Genomic DNA, 16,496 nt, shown 5'->3' with positions numbered 1-16,496 from the left:
TACATTACTGTATTCTCCCCATACATTAGTGACTTTTGTACTGGATAATCACACCTTTTTATCAGATTGTCCTATTTTCAAATCAGATTTATAGCTCGGGCCATGGGGCTAACACTTGCAGTCTGGCTGGGAAGAAATAAACATTCTAGAATTGCCATCCAGTGAACCTGTTCTACTGTATACTACGCTCAATGTGTTCTGGTCCTAAAACTTTGATGAAATACTTTGATGAACTCTGATAGTGGAGGACTTGTATTCATTACAATAGGTGGAAATGACAGGGCAGAGAGAGAGAGAGAGAGAGAGACACACACACACACACACAGAGAGAGCGAGAGAGAGAGACACAGAGAAAGAGCGAGGGGGGGGGGGAGAGAAAGAGCACAAACTCCAAACTCGGAGGAACACTTAATATGCGGTTAAATGAGAAACAGCTTGTGCTGATTTTAGCCATTACACTATAGAGGCAGACTTTAAGGGCGATCGTTGGCAATTAGGCCTAGCATCTATATTCCTCTCACATTTGGCAGCGCCGGCCGGCACAATGTGCACAAGGAGTGGTCGAGAACAGACGGAATGCCATAAATTTCACAAGGCGCCAACCAGAGCCTTTGAAATTGTGATTTAGCGTTTACCCTCTTTCTCTCAGCTCTCCCTAGCTGCTAGCCTAGCACTGATACGGTCAGAAAGAGCTAGTCAGCGCGGCTTTGAAATTTTCTGGCGTAGCTCTTTTCGGGTCTTCAGGTTTCATATTAATAAAAACAACACAATTGAGCTGAAATGAAGTCGCCTGTTATATAATGTTATTATGACAGTCAGAAAACTGACAATTACTTTGCTGGAAGGAGTAGAATATAACGGGGTGAAGTTTCTCGACAAGTCAGACTGCTGACTCGGCAGTTCTTAAGGGGGCTTGTTGAGAAGGACACAAGGGGAATTCTAGCAGTGGTGACTAGACCTTTGTCTCATTACTCTTACATTTCCACTGAGTCACACTGCAGAATTCTCACGCTTTAGCAGGAAGATTTAGTGCTATCCAAACGGTCTTATACAACTGTAAAACTAGTCCAAAAACACCGGTAATGGATAGTTCAGCCACTCCAAGTAGAAGACAAGTTGATAGAGAAATACTCATTGATTGTTCCTTTATGACATACCAAATGGTTTTGGAGTGAGCCTTTATCAACATACTTGACTACTGGTATGGAAATCCAGATTATACATAGAATATAAACAGCCTTGTCAGTTGTGGCTCTTATTGTCAAGCAATTCTCCTGCTTTCAATCCAGGAAGGAAAACTCTCTGTGCTCCATTTCTGAATCCCATGCCTAGGTGAAACCTAACCTTCCTTTCAGACTAGTTCTCCTGGCGATTGTGGTATTCCCCCGCCGATATACAAATACTATATTTATCTTGTCAACTCAATTTATTCTGATATCAAAACATGCGCCATGGAAAAAAAGGGTGTACTCCACCTTCTGATCAATCAGTTCCTACTTTTTAAGTAATCATATTCCTTTAATCAGTCAGATCAGTTTTCAGTCATGACATTCTAAGCCAAACATGGCTATAAAGTGATAGCGTGGACAGTATTAAAGCCCATAGCACACAGAGATTGCACGATCTGTGTTAGTCATCGGCTGCAGTATCCGTATACAGACTTTTTACAGACTTTAATTAATAGCAGTTCTCGGTGATTTCCGAGCGACTTCAAAAGCTCTGAGAAAGCCACAAAACTTTGTAAAGAGCATAAGAAAGCAAAGAAGTTCCTGTTATTCTTGGCTTTGCCATTTGCTGTAGATAAGGAAGAAAAACAAATGGGAGGTTTCAGTGGAGAAGCTTAATGAATGATCAATTTGGGTTATTGGAGTTAGGCATGATAATGTTTACAGGCTGTGGAACAACATTCCTGCCACCGATGAAAAAAAAAAAAACGCTCATTTGTTTTCCGTTGCAAAACGTTTTTATGTTGTATGTCCTCATGAACACACCCTGCTTACCCACATCCAGACTGTATGGCAGAATATACACGTTGCTAGTATTTTGATATCTAGGTAAAAGTGTGACTAAATGTTGACTAATTCTGATTGGTTGAGAAAGGTCACCATGACCTGTATGACCAGGACTCATCATCATGATGCTGACTTAGAAACATCTTAAAACCTCCAAGAAAGTAACATTTGGACTTCATTACATCCGTTGTTGAAGAACACTGGTATTACGAGTGACATCCACCGATTAAATTCTCCTAACCTTATGAATAGAGATTTGTTTATAAAGACACTCATTATGGGGCAGCAGGTAGCCTAGTGGTCAGAGCGTTGGGCCAGTAACCGAAAGGTTGCTAGAACCAATCCCTGAGCTGACAAGGTAAAACTCTGTCGTTCTGCCCTTGAACAAGGCAGTTAACCCACTGCTTTTAGGCCGTCATTGTAAATAAGAATTAGTTCTTAACTGACTCCGCTAGTTCAGGTTAAATAAATACAAAAATTCCACTGGGATTAATCATCCTGTCCTTCACGCAAACACAAAATGGCAGACAGACAACACACAATAAGGAGATACACTTTCTACAATATAAAGCTGATCTAACCCCCCTAAAAAAAAATACAATAAAGAGATAGGACGGAGACTGAAAAACAAACGATGAGTGACAGGGCTTACTTCTTGGGGTCATAGAAGTCCATGGCCCTCTTGGCTTTGTTGTAGGCGGCCACCTTGAAGGGTACAATTTCCAGGGTGATGAGTCCAGGCGCCATGGTGAGGACTTTAGCCCCATGCGTTGGCTCGTACAGGTCCTTGCCCGTGGCTGGGTGGGGCATGCCCGCCGGGTCGCGACCCACGATGTAGAAGTTGGCGCCGGCCACCATTCGTGCTCGGCAGTGCCACTGCACCTGTGGTTTTATGGTAAAAAAAATAATAATTGCTTAAGTTACTCAAAACTAAATGTCAACGCTAAATGTTGGCATTTCCAATGGAAAAAAATACTAGCAGGTAATTCTAATTTAGCGCCAAATCTACCTGTTAGCATTTACAATGGGAAACCCCCCTCTGGTCACTCAGAGAATGAGAACGTTTAGAATGTTTTACTGGGAAGCCAGGAGAAGGGGAAGTGGTTGGGCAGCTCTTTCAGTGGGTTGGAGAAACAAGGAAGCCATGTCACAACAACCACGTTGTGGTGAGACCGATGGGGAAAAACAGCATTTGATTACCTTGACTGATTTGTAATCACGTACGGTGGACCACAATTACCCTAAATACGAGTGGACATCGCTCTCGCTGCTACCGCCGATGGACGTGGAAGCAAGCCCCCTATAATTACATTACAAAGCACTTTCTTCAATAATAAACAGCCAATTACGGTAATGACGTTTGGACAGGAGTGCTCAAATCCCCCCGAACGGAGCGCCCACCGCCGACATGCCAGAATCCGGTTTTACAACACATTACAGAAACAACAATAAACTGAGCTCTTGAGTGGAAGTTTCAAATGACCAAAGAAAACAAGACTTCATTCTTTTGGCCTATCCTACTATTTAACCACCCATACGCTCCCATCCTACTTTTAAAGTTGGAAGTCTTCAACCTTAAAACGCTAGTCTTAAACTAAAAGGCCTTGATGAGAGAACAAAGGGAGTTAGGAGAAGAAAAAAAGGAAAGTTCAACTCTGTAGGCAGTCTGGAGAGGGAGGGATGGAGCACATTGTTTAGTTAGCTGGTTGCCAGGTTGGAAGCGAGTCTTTAAGATGGACACTCAGGGCCATGTGAACCCACTCCCTCCAACCTGGCAGCTATTCTATTTTTATGCCCCTCCCCGGCACATGTGTACATATCCTACTGTGCCTTCCCTGTATTTAGATTCCTGCTAAATGTACTAAACGTTTTATTTTGTATTATTCTTACCTTGCTTCCTCTTAACCTCATCATGTGGCATCGTGGATAGGGAACCTGTAAGTACGCATGTCATTGTACTGCGTACCGTGTGTATCCTGTACATTAAGTGCCTTCAGAAAGTATTCGCACCCCTTGACTTTTTCCACATTTTGTTGTTATAACCTGAATTTAAAATGTATTAAATAGAGATTGTGTCACTGGCCTACACACAATAACCCATAATATCAAAGTCGAAATGTGTTTTTATTTTACTAACTAAAATGAAAAGCTGAAATGTCTTAGGTCAATAAGTATTCAACCCCTTTGTTACGGCAAGCCTAAATACGTTCAGGAGTGAAAATGTCACATAAGTTGCATAGACTCACTGTGAAAGTGTTTAACATGATTTTTAATGACTCATCTCTGTACCCCACACAGAGATAATTGTAATGTCCCTGAGTCGAGCAGTGAATTTCAAACACAGATATAACCACAAAGACCAGGGAGGTTTTCCAATGCCTCGCAAAGAAGGGCACCAATTGGTAGATGGGTAAAAATAGAAAAAGCAGACATTGAATATCCCTTTGAGCATGGTGAAGATATTAATGACACTTTGAATGGTGTATCAATACACTCAGTCACTACAAAGATAGAAGCGTCCTTCATAACTCAGAAACCGCTCAGGGATTTCACCTTGAGGCCAATTGGGACTCAGAGTTTAATGGCTGTGAGAAGCCTGAGGATGGTTCAACATTGTAGTTACTCCACAATACTTACCTAATTGACAGTGAAAAGGAAGCTGTACAGAATACAAATATTCCAAAACATGCATCCTGTTTGCAATAAGGCACTAAAGAAATACTGCAAAAAATGTGGCAAAGCAAATCATTTGTCCTGAATATGTTTGGAGCACATCCAAGACAACACAGAGTGCCACACTCCATATTTTCAAGCATAGTAGTAGCTGCATCATGTTATGGTTACGCTTGTAATCGTTAAGGACTGGGGATAAACCTAATGGATCTAACTACAGAGGAAAACCTGGTTCAGTCTGCTTTCCACCAGACACTGGCTGATTAATTACCTTTCAGCAGGACAATAACCTAAAACACAAGGCCAAATCTACACTGGACTTGCTTACCAAGAAGACGGTGAATGTTCCGGAGTGGCCTAGTTACAGTTTTGAATTTAATCTGCGGGAAGACTTGAAAACGGTTGTCAAGCAATGATCAACAACCAATTTGACAGAGCTTGAAGAATTTTGAACAAAATAAATGGGCAAATATTGTACAATCCAGATGTGTAAAGCTCTTAGAGAATTACCCAGACTCACAGCTTTAATCACTGCCAAAGGTGATTCTAACATGTATTGACTCAGGGGTGCGAATACTTATGTTAATGAGGTATTTCTGCATTTAATTAATACATTTGCAAAAATGTCAAAAAACACGTTTTCGCTTTGTCATCATGGAGTATTGTGTGTAGATTGGTGAGAAAAAAATCTATTTAATCCATTTTGAATTCAGGCTGGAACATAAACATTTGGAATAAGTCGAGAGGTATGAAGGCCCTGTATGACAAATAAACTTGACTTATGATGGATGGGAATATAACATATGTAGTCAAACGCACATAACATTTCATAGGGTGTTAGATGAGGCCGGAAAATCATTCATCTTCTCCTAAAATGTATGGACCTGGACTGATCTTAAGCCTGTTGCATTATTTCAGGGTGAAGAAGTGTTTTATTATTTTATGGGTGAAGTCCATCTGAAGAGAAGGGATCACTACCTCGCTATCCAACAAAGGTGCAGAAATGACAGAGAACAAGCAGCAACTCTTGGAGGACAATGGAATTACATTAAAACCTTTATTCTCAGAAGGCTCCAAAAAAGCAGAAACGGGTTGGTTCTACTTTTAACAATGAGGATGCTTTTGTGGTGCATTTGATGTCAGGCTGTAAGATCACACAGACAGATGATGGGCCTTTTCAGGCTGCATCGTGTTCCCCAGAACAGAACAGAGCTCAGTCTGGTCCCAATGATCGTCTCCCCATAACCCTGACGACATGATTAAAGGACAGCAGGGGACTTCAAACAGCTAGACAGGCATCAAGTACAAAGTGACAGAGATTATATTGAACTTTCTAAATCTGAATGTAAATTGCCATCCATGTTAGATTAAGCTGATTTCATAAGTCACGTGTGGACCGTCCCATCATATTACATCACAGTGACAGTCAGGCAATTTAAGTAGCTTCCAGTTCTTGAAGTGTACTCCCAAGTGTACTCATTACTTTGCCTTGTGTTACAGACTTTGTCAGGTCCATAGAAATAGAATCCATAGAACGGACTTGGCTGCCAGTCCTCCCATTATTTCAACCATTGACTTGTAGAGGGAAGCCATTTCTATGGGTTCTATGGTCAGGTTACTGCTAAGCTTACCTCAGTGGGGCCGGCGTACATCATGGGCGACGGGAAGATGGCCACGATGGTGTTTTCGGGTTTCAGCACGCCCTCGTCCAGCACGGCGGCGTGCTGCTTCATGCGCCACTCCAACGGCACGTCGTCGTCCTTGGTCCAGCCGCCCAGCGGGTGCAGCAGTAGGACGGGCCGGCGGTAGCCCCGTTCGATCAGACGCTTGTGGGTGTCCTGCATGAGGAGGGCGTGGCCGTTGTGCACCGGGTTACGCAGCTGGAAGGCAAACACCGCGTCTGGAGGGAGAAAGAGGTCAGAGAAACACTGATTTAGATGCTGCATCTTTATTGACACATCCTGGTTTTCTTTAACAGAGCGAGAAAGAGAGAGAGATGTAACTCTCTCTACCGTTACCTGCATTCATCTCCTTGAACTTGTGTTTGAGCTCAGTGGGGGTGAGTCTGTACTGGTCCAGGCCGTCGTTCCAGCTGATTTTGTCCAGGACCTGCAGGTCTCCTCCTACCAGCCAGTCTCCACTCTCCATTACCATCTGGACCAGACAGAGAGACAACACTTTGACCATTAGCATCATACAATACTGCACCCACTTCACTGTGACCCATATATTTTCCAGGGTTCCCACTTACAATATGGTAATGACCATATTGTTTATAACTCTCCAATCCTGTCAGAGGTACATGAAGAGCCTGTGGCTATGGATTCATTTGAAATTGATGCTAAACAAGTGGCTTCTCTAACTCCTCTACCATGTTCATACTGCAGTTATGACAGCCATCAAGGACTGTTTCAAACAGTAAACCTCCCCAATCTGGCAACCGCTGAAAGAGGGGCGGGATTATGGATAAATCAATAACAGCTCCCAGACAACTTTAAATACAACATCTAAAAAAGTTGAGACTCCAACAAATTGGAACCCAGTAAGAATGAAGAATCCCCTTTATGCCTTTGACCGCATCTCTCTCGACTTTAGCGAAAACAACTCACGAGGAACACAAAATATGACGTGTAATGTAATCCACAATGAGACACCATCTATGATGAGCTCATGGGCCGCATTGAAGCCATTTTTCCCCTTACAAGGTTGTTCTAATGTCCCCAAAGTACTGCTAAACCCAGGCACAGCCAGCTTTGTTTCAGGCTATAACTCTTGGTCTGCCTTTCTGGGCATTTACTACTGGTGCCTGTGCTGTAACCACTGGGCTCTTTATGGACTACACTCTGCAGCGGAGGTACTAAAGCCATTAAAGCATCAGGACTATGGATAGACTATGGCAGGACAAGGGGGTCCAGAAGCATATACACTAATGTGTCTTATGGAGATGGCTATTCAATATTACTCAAGGAGTTGAAGTTAGAAAACAATAGCAGCCTACTAGTGAGCAGTTCTGATGTCCCATATACAAATGGTCACAGTGGCATGTAATGGTTTGGATTTAAAGGGGGTGGGTTCCTATGGGTGTAACTATGGGGGCTGAGTCTTAGATTTCACAGACTATAATTTATATTCTGAGGAGGATTCCACAGTAGCACTGACTGTTTGACAGACGTTGGTAGTGCATTTGGCCCAAGTCTTTGTAAGTTGTAGTGGGATGTCTTTCACAACAGAGATGGACTATGTATTATCCACAAGATTATATACACTGCATATATCTTCAGTGTTCAATAAAACACAGAGAGAACCGAAGCTGCTAAAACTCTGCCCTCGTGTTGTTACCATCAATAGGCCAGAGAGGAAGGATGGATGGAGTTCAGTGTAACGGTGTGAAGAGGTGCCTTTCACTCCACTTGATCCAACTAGTCTGATCTACTGGTTCCAGATCAGTGGCAGACGAATAACCCTCACTTTGGAGGCGGAGACATGAAAGACCTGAGGGAAACGGTTTCAATTCAAATCCCAAACACACAGTAGATATTTTAAACATTAAGATGGAAAATGATAGTAGAATGCTAGCTCAGGGGTAACCCAAAGCTGCATTTACACGATAATACACACTGTGTTTTAGATATAATGGGGACTACTGCTAAATGAAACAATTCAGCATGCTGGAGTGGTCTCCCTGGCGGCCCGGCCAGGAGTAAACAGGAAACGTGGATTGACCGCGACGTAATACGGAGCAGCTTATCCCTAGTCTCAGAGAGAGACGGAGACGGGATGAGGGGCTGCCGCCTGCGAGGGGTGTGTTGACGGATCGGCTACAGCGCAGGGAGTTAAAGTGTGTGTGTGTGTGTGTTAAACGAGTGACACCTTAATCATAGCAAGCTGGACACACACATAGCGGAGACAGGATAGCACCGCTGGAGAAACAGAGTGAGTGACAGGTCTGGGAGACCCAGCATGCATTGCCTGCAGCAGGGCCAGAGCCGCCAGATACAGACGCAATAGAGGATTATGGGTAGCTGATGGACAGCCAACCACGCTGCTTTCTTGGTAAACTGACAGTGCCTACAACTGAACACCAACCCAGAATGGATAACAGAGACGCTGAAGATAGTGTTGACTGTTCAACGTTGTTGAATTGAAGGGCATTTTGAGTGAAACAGGAAATGCAAATTCACAGCATCTCACCCAGCCAATGACTCAACAGGGCAGGGCTTTAGAATGAGCCACCGTGGTGTTAGTGTGTCTGTTCAGTGGGTTTAGAATGAGCCACTGTGGTGTTAGTGTGTCTGTTCAGTGGGTTTAAAATGAGCCACCGTGGTGTTAGTGTGTCTGTTCAGTGGGTTTAAAATGAGCCACTGTGGTGTTAGTGTGTCTGTCAGTGGGTTTAGAATGAGCCACCGTGTTGTTAGTGTGTCTGTTCAGTGGGTTTAGAATGAGCCACTGTGGTGTTAGTGTGTCTGTTCAGTGGGTTTAAAATGAGCCACTGTGGTGTTAGTGTGTCTGTCAGTGGGTTTAGAATGAGCCACTGTGGTGTTAGTGTGTCTGTCAGTGGGTTTAGAATGAGCCACTGTGGTGTTAGTGTGTCTGTTCAGTGGGTTTAGAATGAGCCACTGTGGTGTTAGTGTGTCTGTTCAGTGGGTTTAAAATGAGCCACCGTGGTGTTAGTGTGTCTGTTCAGTGGGTTTAAAATGAGCCACTGTGGTGTTAGTGTGTCTGTCAGTGGGTTTAGAATGAGCCACTGTGGTGTTAGTGTGTCTGTCAGTGGGTTTAGAATGAGCCACTGTGGTGTTAGTGTGTCTGTTCAGTGGGTTTAAAATGAGCCACCGTGGTGTTAGTGTGTCTGTTCAGTGGGTTTAGAATGAGCCACCGTGGTGTTAGTGTGTCTGTTCAGTGGGTTTAGAATGAGCCACCGTGGTGTTAGTGTGTCTGTTCAGTGGGTTTAGAATGAGCCACCGTGGTGTTAGTGTGTCTGTTCAGTGGGTTTAGAATGAGCCACCGTGGTGTTAGTGTGTCTGTTCAGTGGGTTTAAAATGAGCCACCGTGGTGTTAGTGTGTCTGTTCAGTGGGTTTAGAATGAGCCACTGTGGTGTTAGTGTGTCTGTTCAGTGGGTTTAAAATGAGCCACCGTGGTGTTAGTGTGTCTGTTCAGTGGCTTTAGAATGAGCCACTGTGGTGTTAGTGTGTCTGTTCAGTGGGTTTAAAATCCTCACACTGAGTTGGGCTGCAGACAGTATAGCACTACTCCAGCTCCCTGTGTGTGTGTGTGTGTGTGTGTGTGTGTGTGTGTGTGTGTGTGTGTGTGCGCGCAAACCCACACTAATCCATAATAACAATGGGAGCCCAAATTGTCCCGAGACAGAAAGCAAAAATAACCCTAGCCCGGCTCCTGCCACCATCAGTCTTGAAGATAGGGTTTCAAAAATGCAATTTCACAATTGTCCTCCCCGGTTATAGATCTCCAGTCCTGTGACGGCGTGTGTGTGACTGCACTTGTGTGTGCGATACAGCTTTCCCAGGTCTGAACTCTCGCCACGGCTGGCTGGCGCCTGTAGTTTTTTTTAAAGCAGGGGGGTGGGATCATTTCAGGACGCCATGAAGTCTACCTGAGCGCCCACTGATATAATAACAGTCCAGATCAGACAGAAACCATTGTTGCCATCTTTGCTCAGGTATATTTGGAATGGATGAGGTGGGTGGCTGCTGGCGAGGGGTAACGTGTTCAGCAGGGCCAGCTCCAAGTTCAGGACAGCTTTACTAAAAGCCCTGTGTAAATAAAAGGCAGTTTGAAGGGGCCAGATGGAGAGAGGGGGCCGAGAGAGACTGAGCTCCAAATAAAACACATGTGCCAATTGAGGGCGGTCCGAGGGCGATGGAGCGATTACACAAGCACTTCTGACAGGGGAAGGAGAGCAGCAGCTCCTTCCTTTACGACACAACTCCACCTTATTCAGTCCTTCCATAAGCAGCACTGAGGAAAAGGGTCACCTAGGATCTGTCTCCTATTAGAACGAATGTGTGTGTGTGTGTGTGTGTGTGTGTGTGTGTGTGTGTGTGTACAAGGCCAAGGGGAGAGTTGGTTGGATATGGGGAGGGTGTTTATCAAACAGCACGTTAAGGGTAACCATCTCAGGGGCCATGCCTGCATTGTTCAGCATTATCACCAGGGTTCCATTTCATCATAACTATCAGTGGGACATTCTAAACAGCTCTGGAGACTGTGTAGCCGTAACAGAATGTCTGGGTGTATGATAATAAACGTGGTGGAGGGAGGTGTGAGAACTCCAAGGCTCCTTCCTCCCTGTCACATCACATAAACTGTCACCTGAAGCCGTCACGAGCACCGGTTAGAGCCAAACAAAGATAAGAAACACTCATAGGAAAACAAACATCGTCGTTTTGACATGTTACATGACAGTTTTAAATAGTGACAACTTTCGTCGGAAAGTCAAGACACCCCTTGCTGCGCAGTGTAACGGTCCGTAGCCCCCCTGCTCGTTTATGTGATAGGGTCTCTGGAACTAACCACTGACCTTGATGTAGGAGTGTTACGCAACAGTTTTCAACGTTGACAGCTTTTGCGGGCACAACACCCCTCGCGGTGCAGTGGACCGGACCGTGGCTGCCCTGCCTGCCTATGTGGTAGGGGTCTCTGGAACTAACCACTGACCTTGATGTAGGGGTGGTCCTTGCAGGTAGTGCCCCACTGGCGGGCGCAGCGCTCCTCCTTGCGGTGCTCGTAGAACTCGGGGTTGCGGAGGATGGCCACACGGCGGCCCTCGTACACCAGGGCCATGGCCGTGACGCCGTCCAGACGCTCCTTGTCCGCCCCCGACACCGGCAACACCACCGGCACAGACAGGTTGATGACGCCACCTAGGGGACGGGAGGGGAACAGGTGGGTTCATTGAGGGGGTCAGAGGTTGAATAAAGGAAAGGAGACATGGAAGGTGGCCATGTTAGTGCTTTGAGACACAGAATAAGTCAACGTCAGACTGCTGACAGAGGAAGTTGATAAGTCAGAAACCAGACAGCCCCATCAGCAAAACTGCAGCGTCACTAACGGTCTCTCTTACGATAACTTCAAGTACAGCCTATCTACTGCATACTATGCCAGGGAATATTTAGACATTTAAGATATACGAGGTGATTAGGGAACAAACACCATCCAGTCTTGTGCATTCAGGTGGTTTCTGACCCTTGCAGAAAGAAAGAAAAGAAAAAAGAGAGAAAAAGAAATGGAGAGAGAAAAGAGAGAGGCCCTGTGTTGACATGATGTTGGCAGATTCATTCAGCCCTACACCTTGATTAAACCAACATGACCAGCACGCTTTTCACATCCTATTGGATCAGATGGTGTGTTGCTGGATGGGATGCCATTGCTGCCAACCACCCCGCCACCACTCCTTCGTCCTCTGTCACAGAGTTAGCACACACAGCTGCTTTCAATCAGACACGTGAACACACACATGCCTGCTGTCCCAGCCTGGCCCATGCCAAACAAGGAGCTGGCACAAACACATAACACAGTCATCTACCAGGGAAATGCTGTTGTCCTTGTCAATCCTACTAACTGGGACTCCAAATCAGGGACGGATTACAATGAAGTGAGTAGTGGTGGAAAATTCCGGTAACTTCCTCAAAATTCCCTGGTTTACCAGAAATCCTGGTTGGAGGATTCCCATATTTCCTGCGTATTTCCTCGTAATTCCAGGAATCTTCCCACCAGAATTTCTGGAAAACCAGGGAGTTTTGGGAAAGTTAGCAGAATTTTGCAACCTTAAGTGAAAGTGAGGGTAAAAGGATCATTTAACTACAAAAGTTGTGTTATTTAAATGAACAGATGATCTGAGTTCTATCCAGTCACGTTTGGTTCAGTTGTGATTGTGTGGAACAGAAGCTCCTCCAGCTCTGCAAGGGTCATCCACTATAAAATCCCTAGAAGGAACTGGAAATAGACAAATTATAGTTTGTGGAGGCAATCAATATAGAGGCTTCATCCTTTTCCTCCGCTCACATTTCCCTCGCTAGGACAAACAAGAGAAACCCGAGTGAGGGCATTGCACATGGACACGTCATTCAGCGTTCTCTACCAAGTACACAGGCCCAGTTCCGTTTATTTGCCGCAGCATAGAGTCACCATTAGCTCTGGTTCAAAACATATTGAAACTATATCTAAAGAAAAACCAAACAAAACCTGATCCAAAAATGACTCGTTGGTGCTGTGAAGAAGAGAGAGTTGTTGCTGTAAGGAACACCTGTGATATCAGACAACTAATGAAACACTGGCTTGGTTATCATTTCTGTTGTTTAACACATTTTTATGCTGTGTGTGTGTGTGTGTGTGTGTCTGTGTGTGTGTGTGTGTGTGTTGGCAACACATCACACACGTCGCCTTAAGGGTCAGTGTTATGTGGGCAATAAAAGCAAATTGACTCTTTTTTGGAAATTCAAACGCTGTGTAGGAAATTGGTGTAATTACACAATTTCACCAATACCAAGACCGGGCCCCGCAGCGTTCCTTCAGCCCAACTCAAAAGGTACCGGTTCTATTTGTTTCCAGAGAATTAAAAGTCTTGAGCCTGAAGTGTAGAAGGATCACGATGACTCAACACAATAGCATGGTAAGATTATCCCTCCGATTCTTTCATCTAAAAATCAGACTTTTGATGAACTATAATAACTCATGTATTCGATCATGTCGAGGTAATGATGAGCTATAATAACTCATGTATTCGATCATGTCGAGGTAATGATGAGCTATAATAACTCATGTATTCGATCATGTCGAGGTAATGATGAACTATAATAACTCATGTATTCGATCATGTCGAGGTAATGATGAGCTATAATAACTCATGTATTCGATCATGTCGAGGTAATGATGAGCTATAATAACTCATGTATTCGATCATGTCGAGGTAATGATGAACTATAATAACTCATGTATTCGATCATGTCGAGGTAATGATGAACTATAATAACTCATGTATTCGATCATGTCGAGGTAATGATGAACTATAATAACTCATGTATTCGATCATGTCGAGGTAATGATGAACTATAATAACTCATGTATTCGATCATGTCGAGGTAATGATGAACTATAATAACTCATGTATTCGATCATGTCGAGGTAATGATGAACTATAATAACTCATGTATTCGATCATGTCGAGGTAATGATGAACTATAATAACTCATGTATTCGATCATGTCGAGGTAATGATGAACTATAATAACTCATGTATTCGATCATGTCGAGGTAATGATGAACTATAATAACTCATGTATTCGATCATGTCGAGGTAATGATGAACTATAATAACTCATGTATTCGATCATGTCGAGGTAATGATGAACTATAATAACTCATGTATTCGATCATGTCGAGGTAATGATGAACTATAATAACTCATGTATTCGATCATGTCGAGGTAATGATGAACTATAATAACTCATGTATTCGATCATGTCGAGGTAATGATGAACTATAATAACTCATGTATTCGATCATGTCGAGGTAATGATGAACTATAATAACTCATGTATTCGATCATGTCGAGGTAATGATGAACTATAATAACTCATGTATTCGATCATGTCGAGGTAATGATGAACTATAATAACTCATGTATTCGATCATGTCGAGGTAATGATGAACTATAATAACTCATGTATTCGATCATGTCGAGGTAATGATGAACTATAATAACTCATGTATTCGATCATGTCGAGGTAATGATGAACTATAATAACTCATGTATTCGATCATGTCGAGGTAATGATGAACTATAATAACTCATGTATTCGATCATGTCGAGGTAATGATGAACTATAATAACTCATGTATTCGATCATGTCGAGGTAATGATGAACTATAATAACTCATGTATTCGATCATGTCGAGGTAATGATGAACTATAATAACTCATGTATTCGATCATGTCGAGGTAATGATGAACTATAATAACTCATGTATTCGATCATGTCGAGGTAATGATGAACTATAATAACTCATGTATTCGATCATGTCGAGGTAATGATGAACTATAATAACTCATGTATTCGATCATGTCGAGGTAATGATGAACTATAATAACTCATGTATTCGATCATGTCGAGGTAATGATGAACTATAATAACTCATGTATTCGGTCATGTTGAGGTAATGATGAGGTAATGTTGAGGTAATGATGAGCTAATCAAGACCACTTGTAAAGTTCCAACTACCTGCATGTACATATTACCTCAATCACCTCGACACCGGTGCCCCCGCACATTGACTCTGTACCAGTACCCCCGTATAAAGCCTCGCTATTGTTATTTTACTGCTGCTCTTTAACTATTTGTTATTTTTAACTTAACACTTATTTTTATTAAAACTGCATTGTTGGTTAAGGGCTTGTAAGTCATTTCACTGTTGTATTCGGCCATGTGACAAATAACATTTGATTTGATCTGAACATGTCCTTTTGAGAGCTTTCATCTCCCTCTAGTGGTCATTATAGAGCATAACATCCCTCAATTTATTTGACTTCACAGAGAAATACACCTGTATTTATCACTGCACCTCCTTCTCAAAATGTCAGTGGGAAGTGAGGAGAGGATTAAGGCAGGCAGACATTTTGAGGAGAGGACAAGAGGAAAACATCAGGGATCAAGGAAAGATTATTGAGAAAGGGCCATGATGCCGCCTTACCGTCCAGCAGACAGTCAAAGTGGAGACACTGCAGGAACTCCCTCTCCCTCATGAAGCCGTTCAGAGGGGTGGCCCAGCCCTCAGCAAGCACCTGAACCCACTGCATGTCCACCTGTGGTCAAACAGCGGTCAATCAGCACGCAAATAACGATTCAACAGCATTCAAAGTGTGGTTGAACATGGATCACACTTTCATAAATGTTCCCTTATCACTTTCACATAGGCCTTTAGAATCTATCCATCCCCCGTAGATTCTTGGAAAATAACAGTAGGTGTTAGTAAAAATGGTATTTGATGAGAACCGTTACCTTTCCAATCTGCACAGCAGGTAGTGTTTCAGCATCCGTCTTGGCCAGGTCCAACTTGTTCTCCACTACGTACAGCTCCTTCACTTCATAGGAAGCATCCACCGGCACTATATCCTACAAATATACATTCATTATACCAGTGAAAATGCACAAAACATTATGGCAAAACGAGAACATCCAAGAGGTTGATCGCGTTGGATAAGAATTCAGGGGTGTGAAAGTGGGGTTATACAGCTGTGAGGCGTTAGTATTTTGGAAATGTGAATCCCAATCTGAAAGTGTGACGACACTGCCCTCTAGTGGTGGAAATTAAATGTGACAGCATGATTCCATGTTACAGGTTTCAATTAATCTGTTTATATCAAACGTCATCAATGGATGGATGGATGAATGGATGAAAGAGGAGGTTGTTTCTCTCACCTTCTCATGTAGCAGGTCAATGAGCTGCTGTATAGACTCGTTGACACTGCAGGTGTCAGTCTTCAGCACCAGCTCTGGGGCCTCTGGTTTCTCATACTCCGAGTCTATCCCAGTGAAACCTGACATGGAGAAAACAGTCACAATTCATTCATAGAATATCTAAATCAGTCCCTCAATTGGCACGAATAACAATAGCTGAATATGAAACAATATGTAATTTGCAGAAAGGTTGTGACTTCATTAAAGTTGCAGGGAAGGTAATATCTATCCACTGAGTCAGTGGCTCACAAACATCATCAGTTATTGTACCACCAACTTAATTGTGCTCTTCCCAGAGTACCCCTGAGAGTCTTCTCAAGTACCCCTATGGATAGACCA

The 16,496-nt window shown here is 43.4% G+C and overlaps 1 protein-coding gene across 1 annotated transcript; it reads right to left on the bottom strand.

Moving 5' to 3' along the window:
• Nucleotides 1–2,636: 2,636 nt before the first annotated feature.
• LOC129850732 (bifunctional 3'-phosphoadenosine 5'-phosphosulfate synthase 1-like) lies at nucleotides 2,637–16,259 on the bottom strand. Its single transcript, XM_055916992.1, has 7 exons — nucleotides 16,119–16,259; nucleotides 15,699–15,812; nucleotides 15,391–15,502; nucleotides 11,359–11,564; nucleotides 6,704–6,839; nucleotides 6,317–6,585; nucleotides 2,637–2,894 (listed from the first exon to the last, which is right to left on the bottom strand). The coding sequence occupies exons 1-7, from the start codon at nucleotides 16,242–16,244 to the stop codon at nucleotides 2,661–2,663; spliced, it is 1,197 nt and encodes a 398-aa protein (XP_055772967.1). The 5' UTR covers nucleotides 16,245–16,259; the 3' UTR covers nucleotides 2,637–2,660.
• Nucleotides 16,260–16,496: the final 237 nt, after the last annotated feature.

This window comes from Salvelinus fontinalis, unplaced genomic scaffold, assembly GCF_029448725.1.
Source record: "Salvelinus fontinalis isolate EN_2023a unplaced genomic scaffold, ASM2944872v1 scaffold_2242, whole genome shotgun sequence".
Classification (NCBI taxonomy): Eukaryota; Metazoa; Chordata; class Actinopteri; order Salmoniformes; family Salmonidae; genus Salvelinus; species Salvelinus fontinalis.
This window is presented reverse-complemented; position numbering and strand designations above follow the sequence as displayed.